At 44.5% G+C, this 26,760-nt stretch overlaps 2 protein-coding genes across 2 annotated transcripts; both read left to right on the top strand.

The window, feature by feature from the left end:
• Positions 1-266: 266 nt before the first annotated feature.
• On the top strand, positions 267-14,467 carry n4bp2 (NEDD4 binding protein 2; the record flags this gene model as incomplete). Its single annotated transcript, XM_079998807.1, has 16 exons — positions 267-501; positions 1,815-2,835; positions 2,941-3,065; positions 3,198-3,286; positions 3,793-3,869; positions 3,985-4,107; positions 4,374-7,204; positions 7,348-7,433; positions 7,521-7,566; positions 7,727-7,932; positions 9,606-9,730; positions 10,023-10,149; positions 10,267-10,443; positions 10,960-11,128; positions 11,719-11,842; positions 13,597-14,467. 16 exons carry the CDS (start codon positions 267-269, stop codon positions 13,640-13,642), a joined length of 5,607 nt encoding a protein of 1,868 aa, XP_079854933.1. The 3' UTR covers positions 13,643-14,467.
• A 7,504-nt stretch (positions 14,468-21,971) lies between these two features.
• On the top strand, positions 21,972-26,559 carry rhoh (ras homolog family member H). Its single transcript, XM_079998540.1, has 2 exons — positions 21,972-22,085; positions 24,946-26,559. Exon 2 carries the CDS (start codon positions 25,415-25,417, stop codon positions 26,000-26,002), a length of 588 nt encoding a protein of 195 aa, XP_079854666.1. The 5' UTR covers positions 21,972-22,085; positions 24,946-25,414; the 3' UTR covers positions 26,003-26,559.
• The last annotated feature ends 201 nt before the right edge of the window (positions 26,560-26,760 follow it).

Raw genomic sequence — 26,760 nt, 5'->3', positions numbered from 1 at the left:
AGCGCCATATTATTTCTAACATTATTCACTGTACTTGAACTGTTTAAATTTCAAAAAAAAAAAATTGGGAAAATGGGCGTGTCCTTAAACTTTTGACCGTTAGTCGTAGAAGAGGCAGTTCTCCAGGCCGCCGGTCGGGGCGCTGCGCTCTAAAGTAACCTTCAAGATTTGGGCTCTTCCTGCAGATCCAACAGCATGTTTTTAAGCCTCCAGACGTTCCTCCGCCTGCCCATGGATCCGCTGACCCGCTGATCAGAACCCATGAGATGCCACGGAAAAAGAGAAGCGGACAGAGTCCAGCCAGAGTACCCGGGCTGTCAGAGCAGGCTGCCGGTGGCTCCAGGCTACACGGACCCGAGGGAGCCATGGCTGGTAGCTTTCCCCACGGACCCTCCATGCCGAGCTCCGCCAAGGAGGCGATCGTCAGGAACATGCAGGAGATGTTCTCCCACTTGGACCCCGAAGTGATTTACATCGTGCTTTCCGAGTGTGATTTTAAAGGTAACAACAACACGGCAGCTAGCCAACTTGCTAACCGACTTGTCTGGAAGCTAGTGGGCTAACCAGCTAGCATAGTTCAGGGCAACAAGTTCGACTGGCGGCCCGGGGGACAAACGTGATCCACTCACCAATGTGTATTAACCCATTTGAATAAGCGAAATTAGCAATAAACTTACGAAAGAACACCACAGACATAACGGAATGTCTTCCGGTAAAAAGAGGCATTTTTCCCTCTCGGCCAATCATAATTTGTGCCCCAACTGTTGTACATTTGGCTTGTAAACAAAACACCAAGTTGGACAAGTTGCAAAAGTATTCTCCTTCATAGTTAGATTAATGTGGGAAATAGCTCAAAGTAATTTATAAAAAAGAATGAAAAGCCACAGAATGTAGAATGCAGAATGGAGTTGAATAGACATGGTTGGTAGCATTGAAGTGTGGGGGGAGTAGTGTATTTGACTCAGGTACATCCTGTCGCTGAGACGTGATCCATCCCTCTATTAACTAGATCATATGATTGTCAAAACACAACAATACTGATAATAGTAATCAGAAAGTAAACCGTTTGGAAGTGTCTGAAAAGTTCTCGTAAACGTTGGTCCATCAGGTCATGCAACTCCATCCATCCATCCTCCATCAACAGAAGTCAAAAGAGCCTAAATGTTCAAAGTGGTAATCTACACGCTTATTCTGTTTGCAATCAAATATATGATCCCATATTTGATGCTTTTATTTAAGATGCTGCTTTTTAACATCCATTCAATGTATTTGCGTGAGGCATGAGCTCCCCTAAATGCTTTTTCTGTGGTTGGTGGCGGGGTCCGCCGTTCCTGGCAAGAATGCAAAGATCGGGCAACGATTAAATCAGTCGATCAGATGGTGGCTGGCTTTCAAGAAAATAAAATGAGCTTTATGCGGTGACGACAAGGGTAAACCCACATGTTAAAAAAACCAAACCATTGTGGTTTCCAATGTAATTCTGAGACTTTGGTGTAAATCACCCAATACACACAGTGTTTTCATTTTTAAGCGCCCCCACTTGAAACCATGAGGTCATTACAAGACGGGCATGTGCAGGGCCTTTATGCAGCCAGTTTATTATATAAGCATTCAGTTTATTATATAATTCATCCCTAGTGCTTGTTGTGTCATTGTATTACCTCATGCAATACACATTGGCTACTAAGGACAGCCTCCTTCTAAATTCCAACCTCCGAAGAATAATAGAATGATTGTTAACTCTATGTCGTTTGTCTCTGACGCATGCTATCTCTTCCTCTTTCTTTTCTTCCCTTTGTGTTTTTCTAATCTAGCTGAAAATGCTATGGACTCCCTTTTGGAGCTCTCAGTTGCTGCTGAAGTTGCAGGCCCCCAACCCCCTGATGTCTCTGGCTTTGAGCTCACCGCCGCAGCCCTCCTCGCTCCCCACCACTCCGAACCCAGCGCACACCCAGACCACCCTAAACCATTTCGGTCTTCCTTGTCCCCTCTGACGGTGGAGTTAGACCTTCTAATTGATGAAGGGCTAAAGACACTGACATCACAACCAATGGATAAAAAGAACCTGAGTAAGGGGGTAGTTGCTGACTATGCTGGCCCCCTCTCTTCTTTCCCGACACCCCCAGTTGTGCAGCAGGCCCTCCCTGAGCTGCTCCAGTCAAGCCTGGATCCGGGAGCTAGAGGGATCTCTGACAAGCGGCAATCCCCGGGAGGAATAGCCTTGGGTGAACAGACACCTGGGACTTCCTCCCCACTTGACAAGCTGAGTTCTTGGGAAGGAGAGGACTTCAAGGCAAAGGAATCTGTGCTAGACTTCACCCATCTGATCTCAGAAACGGCTTCCACCAAGCCGAACCCTCCTCTGGACCTTGCAGCTTCTGGTCGCCCCTCAGCATTCCAGGTTTATAAGAAGCAAGACCAGCCTCGCGCAGCTTCAGAAAGCCCAGGGGCCATGTCCCCTGGAGAGATGGCAGGGGGGACAAGATCAAAGAAAGGTGCACAATCCTGGCAGCCACCTGGCAATATGTCACCCTCTTGGAACCTCGAGGCACCAGCATTCTTACCCCAAATCCGCGGAAACCAGCCAACTTTTATCACTCCCGTGGCTATCCTTCCATCACCGTGGGACACTCAAACCAGGCCTGTCTCACACTGGATGACCCACCAACCAGCCAGTCAAACACCTCACAAACTGACCGCTACATTTCCCCAGTCCTGGGCCCTGCCCCCTCCTCCTGCACAGGGCTTCATCCCACACAGCAGGCTGCGTCTTGAAGGGAAGGTCCTCGTGCTGCTACGTGGTGCTCCAGGATCTGGCAAGTCAACGTTGGCCAGGTAATTATTTTTATAGTGTTCATGCTGTTCTGTTGTTTCCTCCATAAGCATATATCCACAAAAAATGCATTCAATAAGCACGTTGCGTGGTGTCTGTCTGTGCAGGGCCATGTTGGAGCAAAACCCAGGTGGAGTTGTATTGAGTACCGACGACTATTTTAACCGCCATGGAGAATATCGTTATGACCCTTCTGTTTTGGGAGAGGCTCATGAGTGGAATCATAAGAGAGGTTAACACGCAACAGACGTCTCAATCTAATAAGAAATATAAAAAAATCATTGAAAGCCTTGCACAAGAATACACTCACAGTCAGATATGTCATGTTTCAAGCTATCTATCTCCTGTCATCTCCATTTCATAGCTAAAGAAGCTTTTGAGAATGGTGCGAACCCAATCATCATCGACAATACCAACATGCATGGCTGGGAGATGAAGGCTTATGTAGCCCAGGTGAGTCAACTATCGAGGAAAACAGCATGTTTTCGGTTGCATCCGATCTTGACTAATTCCCCTGTACCAGATATAAAACAGAATAACTACCATTATGTTTCTGTGCATTAACTAACAACTTTGGCATACCATCTGCAGCTAGGATATATAATTGGAAATTATTTCTGGTACCTAATATAGCGCCTTTTGTATGTTGATTAAACAACCTTCTTCTGGCATACATTATATAAATATCTGGCTAGTGGTAAACATATTGGGTATTTGTAGGACCCTCCCCTGTCTTTAAAATCCAAACAAAAGTTGTGTTATTACATTGTTATTGCAAAGGAAATTGTTGTCAGATCGCATCTTGTGACCATACTGTCCCTGTAGACAGCAAGATGTTTTGAGGCGCTGTATAGCAGTTACACTACATATTCACGTCCAAGAGACTCTTGGTCACAGCGCGTGTCATTTAAGCGTACAAAATCAGGTCGTACAGACCTTGATCAGTGTATCTTTCCTAGGCGCTAAAACACCACTACAAGGTGTTGTTCCGAGAGCCCGACACCTGGTGGAAAAGAAAGCCCAGGGAACTGGTGAGGTGAGAATCTAGTTGATATTGGGAAGACATTTTATATATATATATCTTTAATCATTAATTAACATTTTGTAACACCTAATGTCTGTTTTATCCACCTGTCTGTCCGTGTGCACAGACGCACCAAGCACAGTGTGCCATTAGAGAAGATTCGACACATGTTAGAATACTATGAACGTTTCGTCTCAGTGCAGTCCATCATGGATTCCCACCCCGTCCATCAGGAGAGCAGACCGTTACAGTGAGTGTTATCAGTCTATATTCAGTTTATTAAGGTCACCTCTGCCCCTATCACTTCTGTATCCAACTTAACACAGTGAAAAACAAAAGACACAGTATCTTAAATGTTTACTGTTCCCGTTTACAGCCTTTGAGTAAGCGTCATGTAATGGCTGAGCTATGAATTTCAACCTAAATTTAGCAGATGGATTTGTGCACTCTGACCACGTAATGCAAAAGATCCCCAAACGAAATGCTCCAGCATGATTTTAATTTATTTTTCCTTAGGCCAAGACCCTCAGGGACACCTTGCCCTGACCTGGTGGGGCAGCATGGATTAGCTCAGGCTACAGAGAAGTCCCGCCCCCCTGTGTTGTCCTCACTTCCTGATGTGTCATCCATCAGACTTTCAGAGGATATGGGAATGGCAGAACACGGCATACAAAACACCCCAGAGACTCTCAATAACCTTACATGTGAAGATGAGCAAGAAAACTGTGTGGTTCTTAATAAAGATGATGATGAGATGGATTTGCTGGAGTTGGATACTGAACTGGATGCCCATTTAGAACTTCACCCTCTAAGCACCGATCAGGGAATCCCAGACTGTATTGTGGAATCGGTACTGAACGAAGATCTCTACTGCGATGAAGTGCCCGTGGCTTTCTCAGAATCGATTGGACAGAGGGTTAAGAGGGAGAGGCAAAGGAGGAAGCCTGACCATGACGGGCCTGAGCCAGTCGACTTAGTGAAGGATACTAACCAATCGGGAAGAGAGGAAGAGGGTGTGGAGGAGCATGGACGAAAAGAGGTTGAGGGAGCAGTTGGGGGAGGGAAGCAAAGGCCTGAGCTTTTGGACTTTGTGGGGGACTGGCCCTCTGAAGGGCAGATGGAGCAGCGACAGGTGCGGAGGAGAGAAAGGCAAGAAGACAAAAAAGTGGAGGGAGGGAGTAGCGCGGAAGCAGAGAACAACGCAAAGGAAAAAAAAGCCAGACGGGGACTGGAAGTGACAGAGTTACAGAAACTACTTGATCTCATTCAGACTGGTGTGGATTTAACCCACACTGGTTCCTCCCCTGAATTTATTCTCTCCTCCAGCTCTGCCGAAAAATCGGACGACGAAGAAGGTGAAGGGGGTAGATCTCAAGGCTCCCATGGCAATGGATTTAAAAGAAAGCAGAGAGAACAAAGCAGTAACAGGGGTGACAGTGGTAGATCTGATTTGCCGGACTGTGTGTTAGACTGGACGGAAGACAACTCTTCTTTATCAAGGGAACCTTCTCAATCTGTGATTGCTGAATCTGGAGGGGAAGAAATTGTAGAGAATGTGGACAGTCGTACCCGAGAAGGTACAGCTGGAGGTTCAGAGTCTAATGACCACAATGCCTGTTTTTCTTATCTTGTAGTAGATTCACTCATTACCTCAGAGATTGTAGGGGAAAAGGTAAGCCGTGATGAAGAGGGACTTAATTTCAGAGGTGAGCCCGGCTCAGGGGCTGATGCCGGCCTTTCGGATAAAGACCAGCATTGCACAGACGCGGACTCTCACCCTAAATTCAGTTCTGAAGCTGATGGCATTGATGTTGTATTCAGTCATAGTCCGCTTGGTGAGGGCAGTGTGGAATCGGAAAGCGGCTCGTTTAGTGGAGGTTCTCAGGAGCACAAGCGGCGCCATAGTCGCAGGTCAGGGAAGCAGTGCAAACTGGCGCTCACCTTCACTCAAAACTGCCCGCTCTCCTCACTCCAAAGTCCACAAGCCACGGGCCAAAACCGAAACGTTGGTGAGGGTAGCACTGATTTAAACATTAACTCTAACATCAACATAAACATTAACTCTCCTCCTGACTGTGACCTGAGCCTTGATCTCCAAACAACCCCTGACCCTTGCCCAATCCTGAATCCTGTACCCAACACTGGCTCCCAGCTGCCGTCACACTCCCTTAACGCGATGGTGGAGACTGGCTGCTACACCCAAACAGAACCGCAAGACTTTGCCCTCCTTTGGCGTGTCTGTCTCCAAAATACTGATGACACAGTTGCCACTCTGGGCGACTTTTCCAGCGACATCGCTATCTTGCCCACTGACCCTTTCCGCTTCCTTCCAGCAATGTCTGGCTCGGTTTCTGCAGAAGCTGCGGCACACCCATCTGCCACCAGCGAGGTCCCATATCGCATGGTGCACGAGAAAGGAACGCAGGTGGAGGAGAAAGAGCTTGGCGTTGCTCGAAGCAGAGTGGAAGACATGCGCATCCTCAGCCGCCATTTTAAACTGGTGAGTTTCGACACATTGGAGGACCTGTATGATAAGTGCCATCAGGACTTGGATTGGACCACTAACCTGCTGTTGGACTCTGGAGAAAGGTTCTTTCGGGAGGATGTGGAGGGCGGGGAAGGTGGCTTGGAGGAAGACTCTCACAATACATCTGCACTCAAAGTGGACGCATCAGAGAGTGCTGTCCACATCGAGGTGTCCTCTAATGCAGATTGTCCACAAGCAGGCCCAGCCTTTGGTGTGAAGATGTGTGAGGAGTTAGCCACTGGAGAGGGGTCTAGTCAAGCAGTTACAACAGCAAGTGAGTCTGGTGACGGCGTTTGTACCAACCCTGGTTCAACAGGAGTGGGAGTGGAGAATATGAGTGCATCAAATACTCAAGACATCAGTGAGAAGGTCACAGGAGGTATTGAAGGTGCATTGTCTCAAGTTGGAAGCACAAATGAGGATCGACCTGATGAAAGATCCCACTCAGTTCAATTGCCTCAACCACTACTTGGTTTACAAAAAGCAGTAGAAGAAGAGGGGGCACTAAAAACTAAAAACAAAAGCACACCAAAGGCTGTTGGCGGGAGGTTGGATGATGGGAGATTGTTTGAGGACCTGAGAGTTAAGTATGGTGTGGAAGAGGTTTCCGACATCGATGACGCCACCCTGCTCCTCCTTGCCGAGCTGGAGGAGATGGACAAAAGAGAGGGAGACCAGATGAGCGAGGAGGTTAAATCAAGGAGGGACTTCCAGGAGAGAAGTAGCAGCAACCTGGTCATTCAAAGTCTGGAGCTGAATCTGCCCACGGAGCTGGCCTTACAACTCACTGAACTCTTTGGTCCAGTGGGAATAGACCCAGGTAACTCAGCGACCGATTCAGGTTCATATACACAATAAAAGTTAAGAGTGCAACAAATAACATGCATAATACCAGCCCAAAAAATAAACTATATAAAAATTCACAATGTCTTCTGTACCGTGAATGACTGTTTTAAAATTTAGGTGCATGTTCTGGTGCTGATCGTGCGGTGCAGATGGACCTGCACCTGGCCAAGCTGCTCCACCAGAAGTGGAAGGACACGATCAAGGTGAACTGTAGAACAATTACCAGTAATGTGCAGTAATGTCTGCCCTGCCTGTTGAACTGTTTTGGGACTAACTGTTTTGTTTAACAGGAGAGGCAGAGACAAGTAGCACTCTCCTACCACTTGCTTCAGGAAAGTGAGTACACATAGAATAATGACATCTGTCATTAGAGGACATTAGAATCACACACCTTCATCACAAAATGTTTTCAGACAAAAAAAATGCCCATTAATCGAAGCCCATAAATGATTGCGTTGTCCTAACAGCATGATCCTTCTTTTCAATGTGTGTGAAGGTTCTGTTCACTGGGGCGACGCGGCCAGCACGCGGACATCGTCAGCAGACTTTCTGATTGATGCGGATGGTTTTGCGTCGCTGGTCAACCAACTAGACGCCCAGGACGAGTTGCCATTCATGGACCACTGGAGTGTTTACCGTCCTTGTGTCTCCCTCAGGGACATTATGTCAGAGGAGCAGGTTCGGCAGCAGAACCTGGAGAAGGTATTGCACGCACGCTGGGCTTGGGAGATTGTGTAAAATTACTATTGGCGATCGCTGGGAGGCAGCGATCGCCAATTGACAATTTTATGCGCGTGCCAGCGGGAGACGTACAACTTTATTTTCTTTTGGAACGGGACAGTCCCTTTACTTAGTTGTGTGAAAAGAAAAGAAGTTTCATACATGTAGGAAACAAACGGAAATAAATATATCTAAAATAATAACACAATTACAGGAGCCCGGAACCAGCATGCATGCACAGTGCGCTGTCTGGAGAGGATTTACGACCAGCTCTCCAACCAGTCTGTATTGTATGCTGCGTATAGTACCGCGGCTTGCGCGCTGCGTGCGGTCTCAGCGTCAACCATCAAGCATCTCATCGCGCATCACCCTTTATACACTATATACACTGAATACACTATATACTGTACACTCTATATACTATATACACTATATATACTATATAGTGTACATCTCATCACCGTTGTCAGTCTCACTCGTTCCTGCAGTCTGTCAGTATTCACTAGACTAGCGTTCGCAATGGCCACGCCCCCTTAACCGTGAAAAAACACGGGTCCTCGCTTATCGACCAATTCGCCTAACGACCTGGTCCTAGGAAATTGTCTGAGGAGGTCAGACAGAAGATCGTAGCCAACCATGCACAATCTCAAGGCTACAAATCCATCTCCAGAGACCTTGACGTTCCTGTGTCCACCGTGCGCAATGTTATCAAGAACTTTAAGGACCATGGTGCTGTCTGTAGCCAACCTCCCTGGAAGAGGACGCAGGAGTAAAGTTGATTGAAGACTGCAGCGAATGCTTGTTTGAATGTAGGAGAAAGGACCTCAAAACAGATTCAAGCTGACCTTCAGACCCACGGTACAACCGTTAGACTTGCACCACCACCAAAAGAACACTGTCCCAACAATCAAACATGGAGGAGGTTCACTGATGGTTTGGGGTTGCCTTGCTGCTTCTGGTACTGGGTGCCTTGAATCTGTGCGTGGCTTCATGAAATCTGGAGATTACCAAGGTATTTTGGAGCACAATGTTCTACCCAGTGTCACAAAGCTGGGTCTCCGTCGAGGGTCATGGGTCCTCCAGCAGGACAATGACCCAAAACACACCTCAAAAAGCACCCAGGAATGGTTCAAAACAAAACGTGTTTTAAAGTGGCCAGCAACGAGTCCAGATCGAAATCCCATTGAGCACCTGTGGAGAGATCTGAAAACAGCAGATGGAAGAAGGCACCCTTCGGAGAAAACTGGAGCAGTTTGGGCCAAACTGCCAGGAGAGGGGCATAGGAATCTCACTGAAGTCTATAGGAAGCCCTTGACAGAAGTTATTTTCAAGGCTGTGCTAGCAAATATCAAATCTCGGGTGTCAATTATGTTGTCAATGCCATTTCTGTTTATTTTATGATTTCAAAGGATATGTTAAGTCTTCTGTACTATTCACAGTGAAATAAAGAATTGTGGAGACCAAGTACTTTTTTGAATTTCAACTTATTTGCGAGACAATTGTGAGGTTTTTTAAATAATTTTATTTAATTTTTTTTATATATGTGTAAGGGTGCCAATATTTCTGGCCATGACCATATTTATACATCCCTTGTCCAGCATGGTGGACAGTCTTGCAGAGAGTGACCTCCTATATCCTGATCTCTCTTCCTCCAGACAAGGCAAAGTAGAGCAGACCTGGACCGGCGTGATGGGGCCACGCTGATGAAAGAGAACCAGCTCTACTCCCTGTTCCCCACCATCGACAGACACTTCCTTCAGGACATCTTCAGGGACCACAAGTAAGAAAGAGAGGGGAAAAATGATACAAGAATCCTGCAAATTGTCTTTTGAATATTTGTTTGTCAATAAATAGGTTGTTTTTTACGCATATGGATTTGAACACAGATAAACACCAGCGGTTACTGGTCGGTTCACAGGACTTACTTTTTTTTTTTTTTTGTCTCCAACTTGTCTCAGAAATAGTTTTGATTGTTGAAGTTGTTATATTTTTCAATTTTACACCTATAGGAGTAGAAGTGTCAGTATGTAAGAGGTAAGATCCTGACTTGGTGCATGTGTGTCTTTGTTCAGCTACTCTCTAAGAGAGACAGAGCTGTTCCTTCACTCTCTGCTGGATGAGGGCCCCGTCAAGACTGTTGTGGCCCCGGAGACCCCTCGAACTGAACCGCCCAGAACACCCAGCAAGGAGAGGGATAAGGTGTGTAGGTGCACACACACACACACACACACACACACACACACACACACACACACACACACACACACACACACACACGCACGCAAACTGTTTGTCCTTTCGCCGTTATCACATCAGAGGCAGAATCGCTCGGAGCCGGCGGTCCCGCAGTACCAAGAAATGGAGGACCCAGAGTACGAGGACTTCAGGGCAGAGGCCAGGCTGCAGAAAAGCCGGCAGCTGGAAAACCTTGCCAAGGCTGCAGAGGCCTTCAAGCAGGGCAGAAAGGACGTGGCTTCCTTCTACGCTCAGCAGGTGAAGCACGTCTCAGCACCATGACTCAAGTGTGTGTTAGAGAAGATTTTAAATTGGGATATGTAAAGTCTATTTTTTTTATTAGCCTGTTTGATTAGTCCATCAACTATTTGATTAGTGGATTGTCTGATCAAAAATTGAGATATAAAAGAAACCGAGGTTAATAGGTTTATCTCAACCTATTGATAACATAAATAAGGTGGGGGGGAAAGTAGATGCACTGAAGAATTCATTGTAGGTGTATAACCGTGGTTAGACATCATATTTTCAGAGTCCAAAATAGTTGAATGCCTTAATTTTGACAACGTAATGTAGTATATGTAAAATGACACCTACGGTTATTGGGACTTTGGATTTAGGTCGTGGGCTTATCCTAGAGAAATGTAAAAACTTAACAGATTGTGTTTCTGAATCCAGAGGTGCTATTTCAGTGTTCCTCATGAAGGGTCATATTTATTCTGCTTCAAAATATAAGCGTTACCTCTGTTCTCCCTTTCCCCACCCGCGCTCCTGCAGGGCCACCTCCACAGCCAGCGGATGCACGAGGCCAACCACCGCGCCGCCATTCAGATCTTTGAGCGTGTCAACTCGTCGCTGCTGCCCAAGAACATCCTGGACCTCCATGGGCTGCACGTTGATGAGGCCCTGCAGCACCTGGAGCGAGTCCTGCACGACAAAATCACCGGTACTGGACCTGGTCAAAGTGTTCTGTGTGAACACTTTCTCTTGGCAATGGATTACAATTAGGGCTGTGTAATGGCGATGAATTGCATGAATGGCAGGTAATGCAATGATATATTGTAATTTTAACTTGAGACAGTCATCAATAAATTATCCAAAGACACACAGTAATTCATGAATTCAATTTCAATATTGAAATTCGATTAGATAGTGTATTGGATAAAAATGGTTATATTCAAAATCCCAATTTGATGAATCCAACTGAGGTCAATCACACCAGCAATGGTTAGATAATTTAACTTCCAAAGTGGACTACATAAGCTGGGTGTGGTGACATTAATAATTTCACTACAATACGATACACTATGCCGATCTTTATAGAACAAGACTCAAAATGTGCACGTGTGTGTGTGTGTGTGTGTGTGTATGTGTGTGTGTGTGTGTGTGTGTCTGTGTCTGTGTCTGTGTCTGTGTCTGTCTGTGTGTGTGTGTGTGTGTGTGTGTGTGTGTGTGTGTGTGTGTGTGTGTGTGTGTGTGTGTGTGTGTGTGTGTGTGTGTGTGTGTGTGTGTGTGTGTGTGTGTGTGTGTGTGTAGAGTATCAGCAGGGTCTGTGTCGACCTCAGCTCTCTGTCATCACAGGAAGAGGGAACCACAGCCAGGGGGGGGTGGCTCGCATCCGCCCCGCCGTCATCGACTACCTCACCAACAAGCACTACAGGTACACACACTCTAACTAGGAATAGGAGGAAAGAAAAATCCAGGCCTTATTAAAATGTTTCCGATCATTTTTAATTGTTCTGTTGCAGCTTCAGTGCTCAACGCGGCAAATGTCTGTAAAAAAAAAAAACCCATTATATTTCCTCTTCGGGGACTAGAAACAGGAAGTGCCGTCCCGTAAACCATCGTCGCTAAATAGAGATTCTCTCGATGTACTGCGGCAGTTGCAACAATGCCCCGGGTTACAAAAAAATAAAAAAATGTAAAGAAAATATATTTTTTTTACATTTTTTATTTTTTATTCTTTTAATCTTTGGATCAAAATGTACATTGTATGTGTTCATCTGTTGTATTTATTTATTACATTGCTGTTTCTGTAATGATGATTTATGATATGGAAGTACTATTACATACCCTTTCGAAATTTAAGTCCTGTGTCCAGCATGCCCGTTCAAAATGGCACAGTTTAACAAAAGATAAGGACAATTTTGCAATAAAAAATAAGCACCAAATGGGAAAATATGGGCATATTACAACTTCAGGTGAGTCAGTCGAGTCCGGGTTTCTTCAGTCAATGTTTTAGTCGCCTCTATGTGGACTGCTGGGCGCTCTGCTCGCCACGCAGGGGCCTCCTCCTCTCGCGTGTGTGTGGTGACGTTGAAGGTCACGCGCCCGGCGCTCGGCTCGCATCTCCAGCGCTTTCACTACAATAATTACACACACAATAAATGTGTGTGTAATTATTGTAGTGAAAGCGACACGTGTCCAAATTGCACCAAAACCGTCACACTGCATATCCCTGGGTCCCCAGCAATAGACCCGCCAAGTGCAAATTAGATTGGATGAACGATTGTCGGGATAATCGAGGGACGGACATACAGAGATTCCTAGAATTATAGAAATATGACTCATGATGCCTGTATTATGTGGAAGAATGATTTAATTGGTTTGGATTGCCCCCCTTAAAAAAAACAATTCAAATAATTGCATTGGAAAAAAATGACAGTTGAGTTTTCCCCCCAGAATTTTAAGAAGTGGAATACAGTCCCATTTGTGCTGAAGTGCTTGAAAAGTTTTTGAAAATAAATGCGGTCATTAAAAACCTGTGATATTCCCCCTGTTTTTTTTATTCAAATCGTAACATAATACCATTTTAGATTATGCCAGGGGAATTTAAATTGAATCCAGCATGGTTGGAAGAAGACACGCATTATGTATACTAGTGCAGTGCCTGTTCAAAACATGCCTGTTTGTGAAAGTCGCAGTGAAAAAAACCCACCAGGGAAATGCACTCTTTCTCATGGGAAAAAACACAGCCAAGTTGCGCTTTTTTGATAAACTGGCTGTTCGCTTGTTTATTCAAGGTTTATTAATATTGCACATGTCGCGCGCACCGCGTCTGTTAGGAACGGGCGGATAGCTTTGACAGGAAGCCCGCCCCGCGCTGGCTCGCTGTTTACTGAAAGTTTATTAATGTTACACACGTCCAAGTGTCCAAATTGCACCAAATTCAACACTGCACGTCCTTGGGTCCCCAGAAATACACCATTTTTCCTTCCTTCCTTTATAGTAAGATATATACAGTATATATATAGCTTTTTTTTTTTTATTAATAGATGAAATGAAAAAGAAATTGTGCTTAAAATATTTTTCTCATTTTGTCATCCCAGAATGAACACTATAACACATACAAGCAAAGCCCATTTCCAGGATATTCATCGCTCCCTCTTCCTTCTTTTTTTGTCTTTCTTTCAGGTTTAATGAGCCAACGCAGGGTCTAGTTTTGGTGTCCCTGAACTGAACGGAACCAAGTGCAACGGAACACAAAATGGCGACCGCTGTGATACAAAATAATCGGAAAAGGGCAGCTCTTCCCATCCTGTTGTGCCTCTGCCAAAAAAGGTCTTATCTCTCTCACTCTTTCACAGACCCCCCCCCCCCCCCTTTTTTTTTTAATTTTTTTTTTCACAGACATGCTCCCTCGTGTTCCTCTGTGCCTCGTGGTCTAGCTGGCTCTTTTCAGTGCTGTTATTCTACATGAGAGCTTTTTTTTCCATGTGTGTATATTTACTATTGGATATAGTTTAATAAGGATTTGTACAATTGGAAGGAATTTAGATTATCGACTTTTGTATTTGTATATGTTGATTTACATTTTCACTGTCTGCCTTTTAAATATAATGGAGAGAGATCCCACATTTAATTGGCTGCGTCATAACCTATAATGGGTTGAAAATTAATGTCACGACTAGGTTTTTAAATTACGCCAAACCCATTTTTGAGACAAAGGTAAGAAACTAGCTGCTGTATTTTTTTTACTCGGGTACAATAATTAACGTTGTTGTTTTTCTATTCTCTTTGAGGCCAAATATTTTCTCGTACCATTTGGTGTTGCTGCTTTTTAAAATCCATTGTAAAATACAATGGTTCCAGCCACGGGCGATCCTCAGGTTTTCTTCAACTTTACACTTTTACAAGACCGTTGGAGAAAGTTTTATTTTTGATAATATAGATATAGACAATTCCACAACGAGAGACAGTATGAAGACAAATGTGTATTTTAGTACTTGCTTTTTCTCATCGTGGTTTTAAAATGTATATATTATTGTAAAATAAAAATGATATTTGTTTACATTTGTGTGTGTGTGTGTGTGTGTGTGTGTGTGTGTGTGTGTGTGTGTGTGTGTGTGTGTGTGTGTGTGTGTGTGTGTGTGTGTGTGTGTGTGTGTGTGTGTGTGTGTGTGTGTGTGTGTGTGTGTGGCGTTGCTAAAAACAACTTCAGGGCGTTAAAATCGAAACATAGTGTTTAATTCTATGAATCTAATTTTGTTTTATGAATAACATGGGCTGTAATATCCTCAGAGGGGATCAGAGGTGGCCTCAACTCAATGGCAATTGAGTCCGGTGTATACATAATAATTGCACACATATTGATAATAACCGAATGTGAATATTTAAAATAGGACATATACTGTACATTATTGTTGATGCAAGGGATTATGGGTCCGGAGATGTTATGTGTCTCCATTGTGTTTCATTACGTGTTTTCAATCGTTGAGGATATTCTGTTGGTGTCAGGCTGTGTTGTTTGCGTTGACTGCTGTTGCTGACTTGGAAAGGACCGTAACGTTGACTGACGTAGCCGGTTATGGCCTCAGGGGTTCTGTGTTATTGTTGTCTATAAAAAAATAAATGGAAGCTGCCCCTGCTGGTCGTGCGCTGTATGGGACGCAGGCGGTGGCTTATAAAAAGAACGCTCTGTCTTGACCGAATTAATTCGTTCCACGTCGCAAGCTCGCTACATTGCTGTCAGAAGTGGGGTATGGAACAAATTAATTGACAGCTCCGCGAAATAGCAGAGGCTATACAGGAGATGGACCAGCTGACGGGTCGCCCTGCCCAACCCGATGGCGCCAGTGCAACGTGACTGAGTAAGAAGGAGTTTCTGGTGCAAGATGGAAGCCAAACCGAGATCGACCCGAGGAACCCACCTAACACCTGGGGTTCCGTCAACCATGGCTGCGCCTCAAACACCTGCTAGGCTGTCACGGTACGTTGGAGGGGCACCATGGGAGCCCAATCTCCCCCAGGTACGGCTTTCAGCACGGTACAGCTGATGGGGAGACGAAGAGGCCACCGTCCACCTGGCCCTGGCATTAGAGGGAAAGACGCTGCAGGTTCTGCTTGACCTTGCACTCGCCCTGCCCTCAACAGCGATCTTCTGGAGCCAAGCAACTCCACCCCGGGCACCCTTGTCCCGACCACGCGTCAGAGCAGCAGACTGCAAGGGCAACGAGCTGGAGGACGATGATGGAGGGCCTGTCTGCCGGGAAACAACAGGGGAGCAGCCCAGTGAGGGTAACCCCCACTCCCAAACCGTCTCCCCTCCAAAGCCGATGCACCCTGGTGGGCAGCTTTGGCCACACCAGGGGCCTCTACATGGACTGTGAACTCGATGGACAGGTTTCCAAAGCCCTTGTGGACACTGGGTCCACCATCACCCTCGTCCAGCCAGGAATCCCGCAGGTCACCAAGGGGGTACCCTCTTCAGCCTGGGCCCCTACCGCTGTCCAGATGAGGACAGTGACAGGGGAAAAGGCCGGTGTGAAGGGCACAAAACCAGTACAGATTTGCATTGGAGACCAGAAGATGGTGCATGAGTTCTGGTTAGCCCACATCCAAGACCCATGCATCATCGTTCTGGACCTCCTGACCTGTGGGGGCGCCCAGGTCGACCTGTCCCGGGCCAGGCTCACCATCGGACCACCGGCGGACAGCTGCTGCCCGAGCTGCACAAGCCACCAAAAGGCCCTCTATATTGCCGCCAACAGCCAACTCCCTTCTCTCTACTGAGACCTGTGCGGCAGTCTGGGAGCTGTGGGAACGTAGCCGTGAGGGATTGATCACCAACAGCGTTGGAGGCTAAACGAGATCCTCGACGACAACGTCAACCCGGTGGGCAGTGCCAGCCATTCTGGTGAGAAAGGATGACAGCTGGAGGTTCTGCGTGGACTATAGGCGTCTGAATGCTGTCACCACCAAGGACTCCTACACCCTACCCCGCATCGACGACACCCTGGACTACACCGCAGGCTCCAGCTGGCGCCAGCCGCGTTCGAGAGGCTGATGGAGAGCCGTTCCCCGCCGTCACTGTGTGGTGTACCTGGACAACCTGCTGGTACACGCCCACAGTTTCGAGGGGACCTTGGCCAACCTGCGGGAGGTTTCCGCTGCCATTCGACAGGCTGGGTTGAGGCTTAATCTGGAAAAAGCGCCATCTGCTCCGGAGAGAGACAACGTTCCCGTGGAATGTGGTCAGCGCACAGGGGGCGGCCACCATCCTTATGTGTCTCTGTGTATGGGATGGTAGCTCAGGAGGTAGAGCTGGTGGTCTAGTGATCCAAAGGTTGCTGGTTCGATCCCAGGCTCCTCCTGCTAGCATGCTGTAGTGTCCTTGAGCAAGACACTTAACCCCTAATTGCTCCTGATGGCTGCGTCCGTCGGTGTTTGAACAATTGTAAATCGATTTGGATAAAAGCGTCTGCTAAATGACTAAATGTAATGTAATGTAATGTAATGTCTCCATAGTGATTTATGTGTTTTCAATCGTTCGGGATATTCTGTTGGTATTGGGCTGTGTTGTTTGTGTTGGGGGGGGGTGACCCAGACTGAGTTGACGGTTTTTGCTGAATAGGACAGGACCATGACGTTGACTGACGTAGCCGGTTGTGGCCTCAGGGGTTCTGTGTTATGGTTGTCTGAAAAAAAGAAATGGAAGCTTGCCACTGCTGGTCGTGCAGTGTATGGGACGCAGGCGGTGGCTTATAAAGGAACGCTCTGTCTCGACCTAATTAATTTCTTTCAGGCTAGCTCACCACATTATTTTCATCTATCTATGAGAGAGAGAGAGAGAGAGGTTAGGGATATTCGGCTTTCGGGCGAAATTTCAGGATGAACCTAAAATGCACTATAACCTTTACAGGTGAACTTCATTTGACCTTCCCTAAACTTTTGAATGCATATAACATCACTACTTCCTATGTGATATCATATAACATCGCTACTTCCTGTGTGACAATAAGATTTTGTCTCCTGGCCCCGATCTGAGACGACCTGTATTGTAACAGCAGATATACTATACTCTGTGAGGTAAGTGCTGGACGTAAGTAAGTTCAGGTAAGTTTAATGTAGGAGGATTTAAATGTATATTTAATACAACACACTCGATTAATTCTATTCTATAATTATAGAACCCAGAATCGCGATTGTGGCGCCTCGCCTTGCGGCTGCCTGCGCGAGCGCCTTGTGTCGATTACGCACATTTTTGGTATTTTTTTTTTGCATTTTTAGAGCTTGTAGAGCTTATTGTGCGCAATCACCGGGTGTCCTGACATTTCACTACATATATGAATGACCGTATGTATATGTATGTGACAAATAATCTCTTGAACTTGAACAATGCTCCAGCTCATGGAGGTGGCATCGTTAGGGAACGGCTGCTGGAGACCGGGGCACCTCAAATGGAGTGGCCTGCACTTTCTCCGGACCTGAATCCCATAGAAAACCTATGGGATCAGCTGAGTCACCGTGTAAAAAAAAAAGTAGTAATGTTTACTTTGAAACATAAAGGAGTGAAACAGAAACACTGAACAGTCATCACGCCCACACTGACACTTGAAGAACATGCTAATGTGCAGTCAGGAGCGCTCCGTTGGTGCGGGACCAGAAAACCAAAAACTTCACACAACAGTAGAACTACACACGACAACAAAAACAGAATAACTATACACAACAACAGAAGAACTACACACAACAGAAGAATTACCCACAACAGAAGAACTTCACACAACAGTAGAACTACACACGACAACAACAGAATAACTACACACAACAGAAGAATTACCCACAACAGAAGAACTACACACAACAGTAGAACTACACACGACAACAACAACAGAAGAACTATACACAACAACAGAAGAACTACACACAACAACAGAAGAACTACACACAACAGAAGAACTACACACAACAGTAGAACAACATACAACAGTAGAACTACACACAACAGCAGTAGAACTACACACAACAGAAGAAGTACACACAACTACAGTAGAAGTACACACAACAGTAGAACTACACACAACAGTAGAACGACACACAACAGCAGTAGAACTACACACAACAGCAGTAGAACCACACAACAACAGAAGAAGTACACACAACAGCAGAACTACATACAACAGAAGAAGTACACACAGCAACAGAAGAAGTACACACAGCAACAGAAGAACTACACACAACAACAGTAGAACTACACACAGCAACAGTAGAACTCCACACAGCAACAGAAGAACTACACACAACAACAGTAGAGCTACACACAACAACAGAAGAAGTACACACAGCAACAGTAGAACTACACACAACAGGAGAACTACACACAACAGGAGAACTACACACAACAGTAGAGCTACACACAACAACAGAAGAAGTACACACAGCAACAGAAGAACTACACACAACAGTAGAACTACACACAACAGAAGAACTACACACAACAGTAGAACTACACACAACAGAAGAACTACACACAGCAACAGAAGAACTACACACAACAGCAGTAGAACTACACACAACAACAGTAGAAGTACACACAACAACAGTAGAACTACACACAACAGAAGAAGTACACACAACAACAGTAGAAGTACACACAACAACAGTAGAACCACACAACAACAGAAGAAGTACACACAACAGCAGTAGAACTACATACAACAACAGAAGAAGTACACACAGCAACAGAAGAAGAAGAAGTACACACAGCAACAGAAGAAGTACACACAGCAACAGAAGAAGTACACACAGCAACAGAAGAACTACACACAACAACAGAAGAACTACACACAACAACAGTAGAACTACACACAGCAACAGTAGAACTCCACACAGCAACAGAAGAACTACACACAACAGTAGAGCTACACACAACAACAGAAGAAGTACACACAGCAACAGAAGAACTACACACAACAGTAGAACTACACACAACAGTAGAACTACACACAACAGAAGAACTACACACAACAGTAGAACTACACACAACAGAAGAACTACACACAGCAACAGAAGAACTACACACAACAGCAGTAGAACTACACACAACAGAAGAAGTACACACAACAACAGTAGAAGTACACACAACAACAGTAGAACTACACACAACAGCAGTAGAACTACACACAACAGCAGTAGAACCACACAACAACAGAAGAAGTACACACAACAGCAGTAGAACTACATACAACAACAGAAGAAGTACACACAGCAACAGAAGAAGTACACACAGCAACAGAAGAACTACACACAACAACAGTAGAAGTACACACAGCAACAGTAGAACTCCACACAGCAACAGAAGAACTACACACAACAACAGTAGAGCTACACACAACAACAGAAGAAGTACACACAGCAACAGAAGAACTACACACAACAGAAGAACTACACACAACAGTAGAACTACACACAACCGAAGAACTACACACAGCAACAGAAGAACTACACACAACAACAGTAGAACTACACACAACAACAGTAGAACTACACACAACAACAGTAGAATTACACACAACAGTAGAACTATACACAACAGAAGAACTACACACAGCAACAGAAGAACTACACACAACAGAAGAAGTACACACAGCAACAGAAGAACTACACACAACAACAGTAGAACTACACACAACAACAGAAGAAGTACACACAGCAACAGAAGAACTACACACAACAGTAGAACTACACACAACAGAAGAACTACACACACAACAGAAGAACTACACACAACAGTAGAACTACACACAACAGTAGAACTACACACAGCAACAGTAGAACTACACACAACAACAGTAGAACTACACACAACAGTAGAACTATACACAACAGAAGAACTACACACAACAGAAGAAGTACACACAGCAACAGTAGAACTTCACACAGCAACAGAAGAACTACACACAACAGTAGAACTACACACAACAACAGAAGAAGTACACACAGCAACAGAAGAACTACACACAACAGTAGAACTACACACAACAGAAGAACTACACACACAACAGAAGAACTACACACACAACAGAAGAACTACACACAACAGTAGAACTACACACAACAGTAGAACTACACACAGCAACAGTAGAACTACACACAACAACAGTAGAACTACACACAACAACAGTAGAACTACACACAACAGTAGAACTATACACAACAGAAGAACTACACACAGCAACAGAAGAACTACACACAACAGAAGAAGTACACACAGCAACAGTAGAACTCCACACAGCAACAGAAGAACTATACACAACAACAGTAGAACTACACACAACAACAGAAGAAGTACACACAGCAACAGAAGAACTACACACAACAGTAGAACTACACACAACAGAAGAACTACACACACAACAGAAGAACTACACACAACAGTAGAACTACACACAACAGTAGAACTATACACAACAGAAGAACTACACACAGCAACAGAAGAACTACACACAACAGAAGAAGTACACACAGCAACAGTAGAACTCCACACAGCAACAGAAGAACTATACACAACAACAGTAGAACTACACACAACAGAAGAAGTACACACAGCAACAGAAGAACTACACACAACAGTAGAACTACACACAACAGAAGAACTACACACACAACAGAAGAACTACACACAACAGTAGAACTACACACAGCAACAGTAGAACTACACACAACAACAGTAGAACTACACACAGCAACAGTAGAACTACACACAGCAACAGTAGAACTACACACAACAACAGTAGAACTACACACAGCAACAGTAGAACTACACACAACAGAAGAACTACACACAGCAACAGTAGAACGACACACAACAACAGTAGAACTACACACAGCAACAGTAGAACTACACACAGCAACAGTAGAACTACACACAACAGAAGAACTACACACAGCAACAGTAGAACTACACACAGCAACAGTAGAACTACACACAGCAACAGTAGAACTACACACAGCAACAGTAGAACTACACACAACAGAAGAACTACACACAGCAACAGTAGAACTACACACAGCAACAGTAGAACTACACACAGCAACAGTAGAACTACACACAGCAACAGTAGAACTACACACAACAGAAGAAGTACACACAGCAACAGTAGAACTACACACAGCAACAGTAGAACTACACACAGCAACAGTAGAACTACACACAGCAACAGTAGAACTACACACAACAGAAGAAGTACACACAGCAACAGTAGAACTACACACAGCAACAGTAGAACTACACACAGCAACAGTAGAACTACACACAACAGAAGAAGTACACACAGCAACAGTAGAACTACACACAGCAACAGTAGAACTACACACAACAGAAGAAGTACACACAGCAACAGTAGAACTACACACAGCAACAGTAGAACTACACACAGCAACGCGCCCGGGGGTGGAGGGAGACGTGGAGCCGCACGCGCCAAGTCAAACGAAGCGGATGCTGCGCGTCGCGCGGAGGCGGAACAAGCTGGGGAAGCGGTGGCGGCGTCGCTCCGCCGGGACCGTGCAGCCGCCCCACGGTGCCGCTCACACACCCACGTAACGTCCACGGTTCGTGTCGTTCTCGGGAAACCGTCCCACTGATGGTGCCAGAGAGGGGCTCCAGTCCGCACCCGCAAACGGTGAGTCTTTTAAGGGTTTACGCGGTTTAAATTCGGTCGTGAGAGCCGACAGGAAGCCTTTAAACCTCCGTAATGTTGACTTGATCCGAAGTAAACCAGGGCCAGCGAGTGTTTTATTTCAACTTAAACCGAAGTACAGAGTTCAGTACAGTGATTATGGATGCTCATGTTAGTTGTTTATATGTTGTGAATGTTTTTATATATATATATATATATATATATATATATATATATATATATATATATATATATATATAATGCGCACCCACACATCCATATATTTTTGGGCTGTGCTGCTAGGTTGTTTTTTTTTTTGAGAGGGCCTTCTTGAAAAAAGTCATCCAATGTCAACGTGCCTACCCTCAATCAACCAAACTGTATTTGAATAACACCTTCCAAAGAAATCAAATGCAATTCAAAGTGCTTTACAAGCGACTGACCAAACGTAGGATGTTAAAAATGGATTTAGAGACGAATGCAAAACAGCCAACAAAACAGCCAACAAAACAGCCAACAAAAAGAAAACCCCCCACAGTGAATTGAATAGGACGAAAATAAAATATGCGTAGTTAAAATAAGTATGAATACTAAAACCATAAAATTGTAAAACACACGACATTAAAGCCGGACCGAATAGATGGGTTTTTAGTTTACGTTAAAAAATATCAGTATTTCAATAATGGTTCAATAATGGTTAAATAAAAACATTAAAAAAATAAATAAAAGATTCTGGTCTAATCTATTCCCGTCAATTAAATTTTCCCTCAAGCAATCAAGGGGCATGTATCAGCATTACAACTAGTTTATATGTATATATCTAAAAGCTGATAATGTAGTCTATAAAGTTTGGTTTTAAGTCTCCAAGCTCTGGATGCTCCCTAGAGGGGAGCTTGTAGATAAATAGTCACACCTGATGGTACAACAGATGATGGTGATGAAGGTATAATGGATGTGAATACACTTAGTTATTGAATAAGAATCATCCAATCTGTGCTGTTCTTCGATATAGTTGCTCTGAAGCCTGTAACGTTGGAGTCACTAAGTATTAAGGGCTGCTTAAAACTAATATTATATTATATCATATTATGGTATTCTGGTCTATTCCAGGACAATATAGCTGTATTGTCCACCTCCGATTACTCTTCTCTTCAATGTTGCAGCTCTTTTTTTGTAGAAACAAGCAACATTATATCAGTTATTTACAAATAGTTATATAACATTAGATCATAGCCAAATATCATTGGATAAACGGTACTTAAATGCCATAACTGCACAGTAACAGTGAGACTTTGGGAGGAAAAATGTCCATTTATTCACTTGTAATGCTGTGCATTGTGAGAAGACCTAGCTAAAGGTGTTTCCTAGGAATCCTTTATGAGTGATGGAAAGTCATGTCAAAGGGAGTCTTGACGCCCAATACTTCAAGGCCATGGACTTAGAAGTTATTTCGGATTCTTGAATTTGAAGACACTCGAAGTGTTTAAAATTTGACAAAAAACTGAAAGCAAGAAGTGTTTTAAATTAAAAGCTTCCAGGAAATAGTCAAATGTTTAAGCAAGGTTTGATTTGGTAAAACCATGGACCGCAAAGACATTTTAACCCATTAATCAGTCAGCTCGGGTGAAAACTGTAAAACCAACATGGCTTTTGCGAGACCGCTTAGATGAACAAGCCGATACAATAAATAAATGACATCAATAAGCCTTGTTTAAAGTACACTATGCAAAGATTGGGATATAAACGATTTTGTGATGATTTGGAAACACCCAAAAAGTCAGATCTTACTTCCGCATCGAGTCTTTACTACATAATCAAATATAATCATGTTTTTTTAAACCTGTTATTTCTTTAATCTAAGAATTCTAGGCAATTTTCTTACACTAATATACGTCCAGTGTGATTTGACCGTTCCTTCTTTCCATGTCATAACTTTTATCAAGAAAAGTGAAAGAAAATGAACCTTGATTACTTAACAAAGGTTTTTTTTTACTAATCCCTAACAATTCCTGTACATATGAAGATAATATAATTATTTTCTGTGAGAATAAACCGTAAAGCGGCATAGAAAAAAAAATGATTGACGGGTGAGGGGAGGCACTTTTACTTCTCACAAGTATGTCCTTTTTGAACATGAGGAAATAAGAACTAAAGGTGCAAGAGACAACTTTTTTGCTTTTACCTATCATTATGAAGTTAATGTTGATTGCTCAGTGTAATGGCTATAGAATAATGACACCATCAGCATTTGGATTGGTTCCCTATAAGCCTTCATTTCACTATGCATTCGAACTGCCACCGGGTACGAACTCCCGGGAAAATGATGGATTTACAGCGGTGCGTCTCAGGAAGTGCATCAACCAATACGTGACCATTAGTGGAACTGGCGGAGGGTGGAGCAACTTACTACATGTAGATCATAACCCTTGAATATAAAGAACACTCATTGAAATCGGTTGGGAAATGTAAACGTTATAGTGCTTTTTATCCAGAAGAACCCCTGCTCCCCCGTTGACTTGTATTGGTTTACAGGCCAGTCTTGCCCGTTTCAATACGGCGGCGACGTTGACGTATCGCAGCTACGAGCCGAAGCAGTTAATGCAGCGTCTGTGTATATGTGTCTATGATTGCACAACCAAAAAAAATACAATTAAACCAAAATATGACAATTTTAATTAACCTCTTCAGTGAACACGCTTCTTTCTCCTCTTATTTCCAAAGTGATGTTGATCATTTACATCGCAAAGCGATCCGGTTGTCTTTGCGACAGCGGCGCTGAAGTTGCCTATTGCACCTTTAAAATAGATGTCCGAGTTGAAATTGCATTTTGCACTATTGACCTTTTACATCTCTCTCTTTTCAGTAAATTACCACTTCCACCCATGAGGCACCTGGCATTGGGGTGAACGAATTGAACCTGATCCGAGAGATGTAGACAAGCAGGGAGGAGTCAAGGAACTGTAGGACTTGTTCCATAAAGCATAGGTGAAACTTAGACGTGCATAACCCAACATTGTATCAGAAGAGTTTGTCAATCAACAAATGAGACAGGGAAAAGAGGAATAGTTTGTTTCTACTGTACGTGCCGCTGGACGACGATGGAGCCCTTCCGGTATTATTATGTCAATGGAAGACAGCAAAATCAGGGCTGTGAAAACTGCTACCACGACATCGCGCCTTAAAACCCGCGCATCAAACGCAACATTGAAGCTGCCTTCCTCGCACAAGCTTCTCCAGAGCGCCACTTCCACCAAGAATTACACAGAGGACTCTTTGAAAGACTTAACTCCACTTTTACAAAGAGTTGAACTGCTGGTACTGTAGCAGCGACCATGAATGGCTTGGAAGGCATGTCTGTGAAGTGCGTCCTGGTGGGCGACTGCGCAGTGGGCAAGACGTCCCTCCTCGTACGCTTCACCACAGAGACTTTCCCCGACAGCTACAAGCCCACGGTGTACGAGAACACGGGCGTGGAGGTGTACATGGACGGGGTTCAGATAAGCCTCGGCCTCTGGGACACGGCGGGCAACGACACCTTCAGGCAGATCCGGCCGATGTCCTACCAGCAGGCCGACGTGGTCCTCCTCTGCTTCTCTGTGGCCAACCCCAACTCCCTGGCAAGCGTGCGGCACAAGTGGATCGCCGAGGTCCGCGAGCACCTTCCTCAGATACCGGTGCTGGTGGTGGGAACCCAGACGGACCTGCGGGAGATGGGGTCACATCGCGTCAGCTGCATTGCGGCAACGGAGGGCAGGGAGGTAGCGCACGAGGTTCGGGCTAAAGGCTACCTGGAGTGCTCGTCCCTGAGTAACCGGGGTGTGCAGCAGGTGTTTGAGTACGCAGTGCGGACTGCCGTCAACCAGTCACGGAAGCGGGCGAGGCGACAGCGGTTCAGCATCAACCAGTGCACGGTGTTTTAATGCTCGGCCACTGCACGGACAGGGGGGTTGTCTGGGTGGTGGGGGATGGTGTCCTCAGACATTTTACAGCAATATGTTGAATACTGTATGGAGTGAAGGGTAGCGTAAACTTGTTGGTATCTAGAGCAGGGACCGAGCACCAGATACCTCGGAGCACAGAGGTAAAAATGGAAGTTGCCCAGAAGATGAGACCGTACCTTTTCCTCAACCTGTAGGCAAATAATGGCCTCTCAATAAAAATATTTGCTGACGATACCCATGTTAGAATTGCCCTTTGTACCCAATTAACGTCAATCCAGACCAATTTAATAATTGGTCTGGGTTGACGTCTGGGTTACACCAACACTCTGGTTTATTAAAATAAAATAAAATGACATATCAAGTGGGGTTATCAACAATGTTTTGTTTATAAACTAAATAAAATTGGACTGAATGCAAGACTGGTTACACAGTAAGAAATTGGGTTAAGTTGTACTTCGGTTTTTACTTTTATTAAAGCGGCATCACCCCATTTTACCAGATGTTTTGAGAACAAAGGTCCTGGTTATAATGCAATTTAGTGTATTCATAGACTATGAATTTCTGTTGCGCCTTTCAAACTGATTTGGAAATTACCTCATTTTGTATTGGGCTGCTGGGCGTTTTAAATACAGTATATTGTGTATTTTAATTTGTCAATTAAAATAATTCCAATTACTACAAAATGCGTGAAATAAAATGCACTCGTGACTAAATTTAACACATTTAATACCTCCATG

This window comes from Zeus faber, assembly GCF_960531495.2.
Source record: "Zeus faber genome assembly, chromosome: 4".
NCBI classification, from domain to species: domain Eukaryota; kingdom Metazoa; phylum Chordata; class Actinopteri; order Zeiformes; family Zeidae; genus Zeus; species Zeus faber.
Note: the sequence above shows the minus strand (reverse complement) of the source record. Positions and strands in the feature narration are given on the sequence as shown.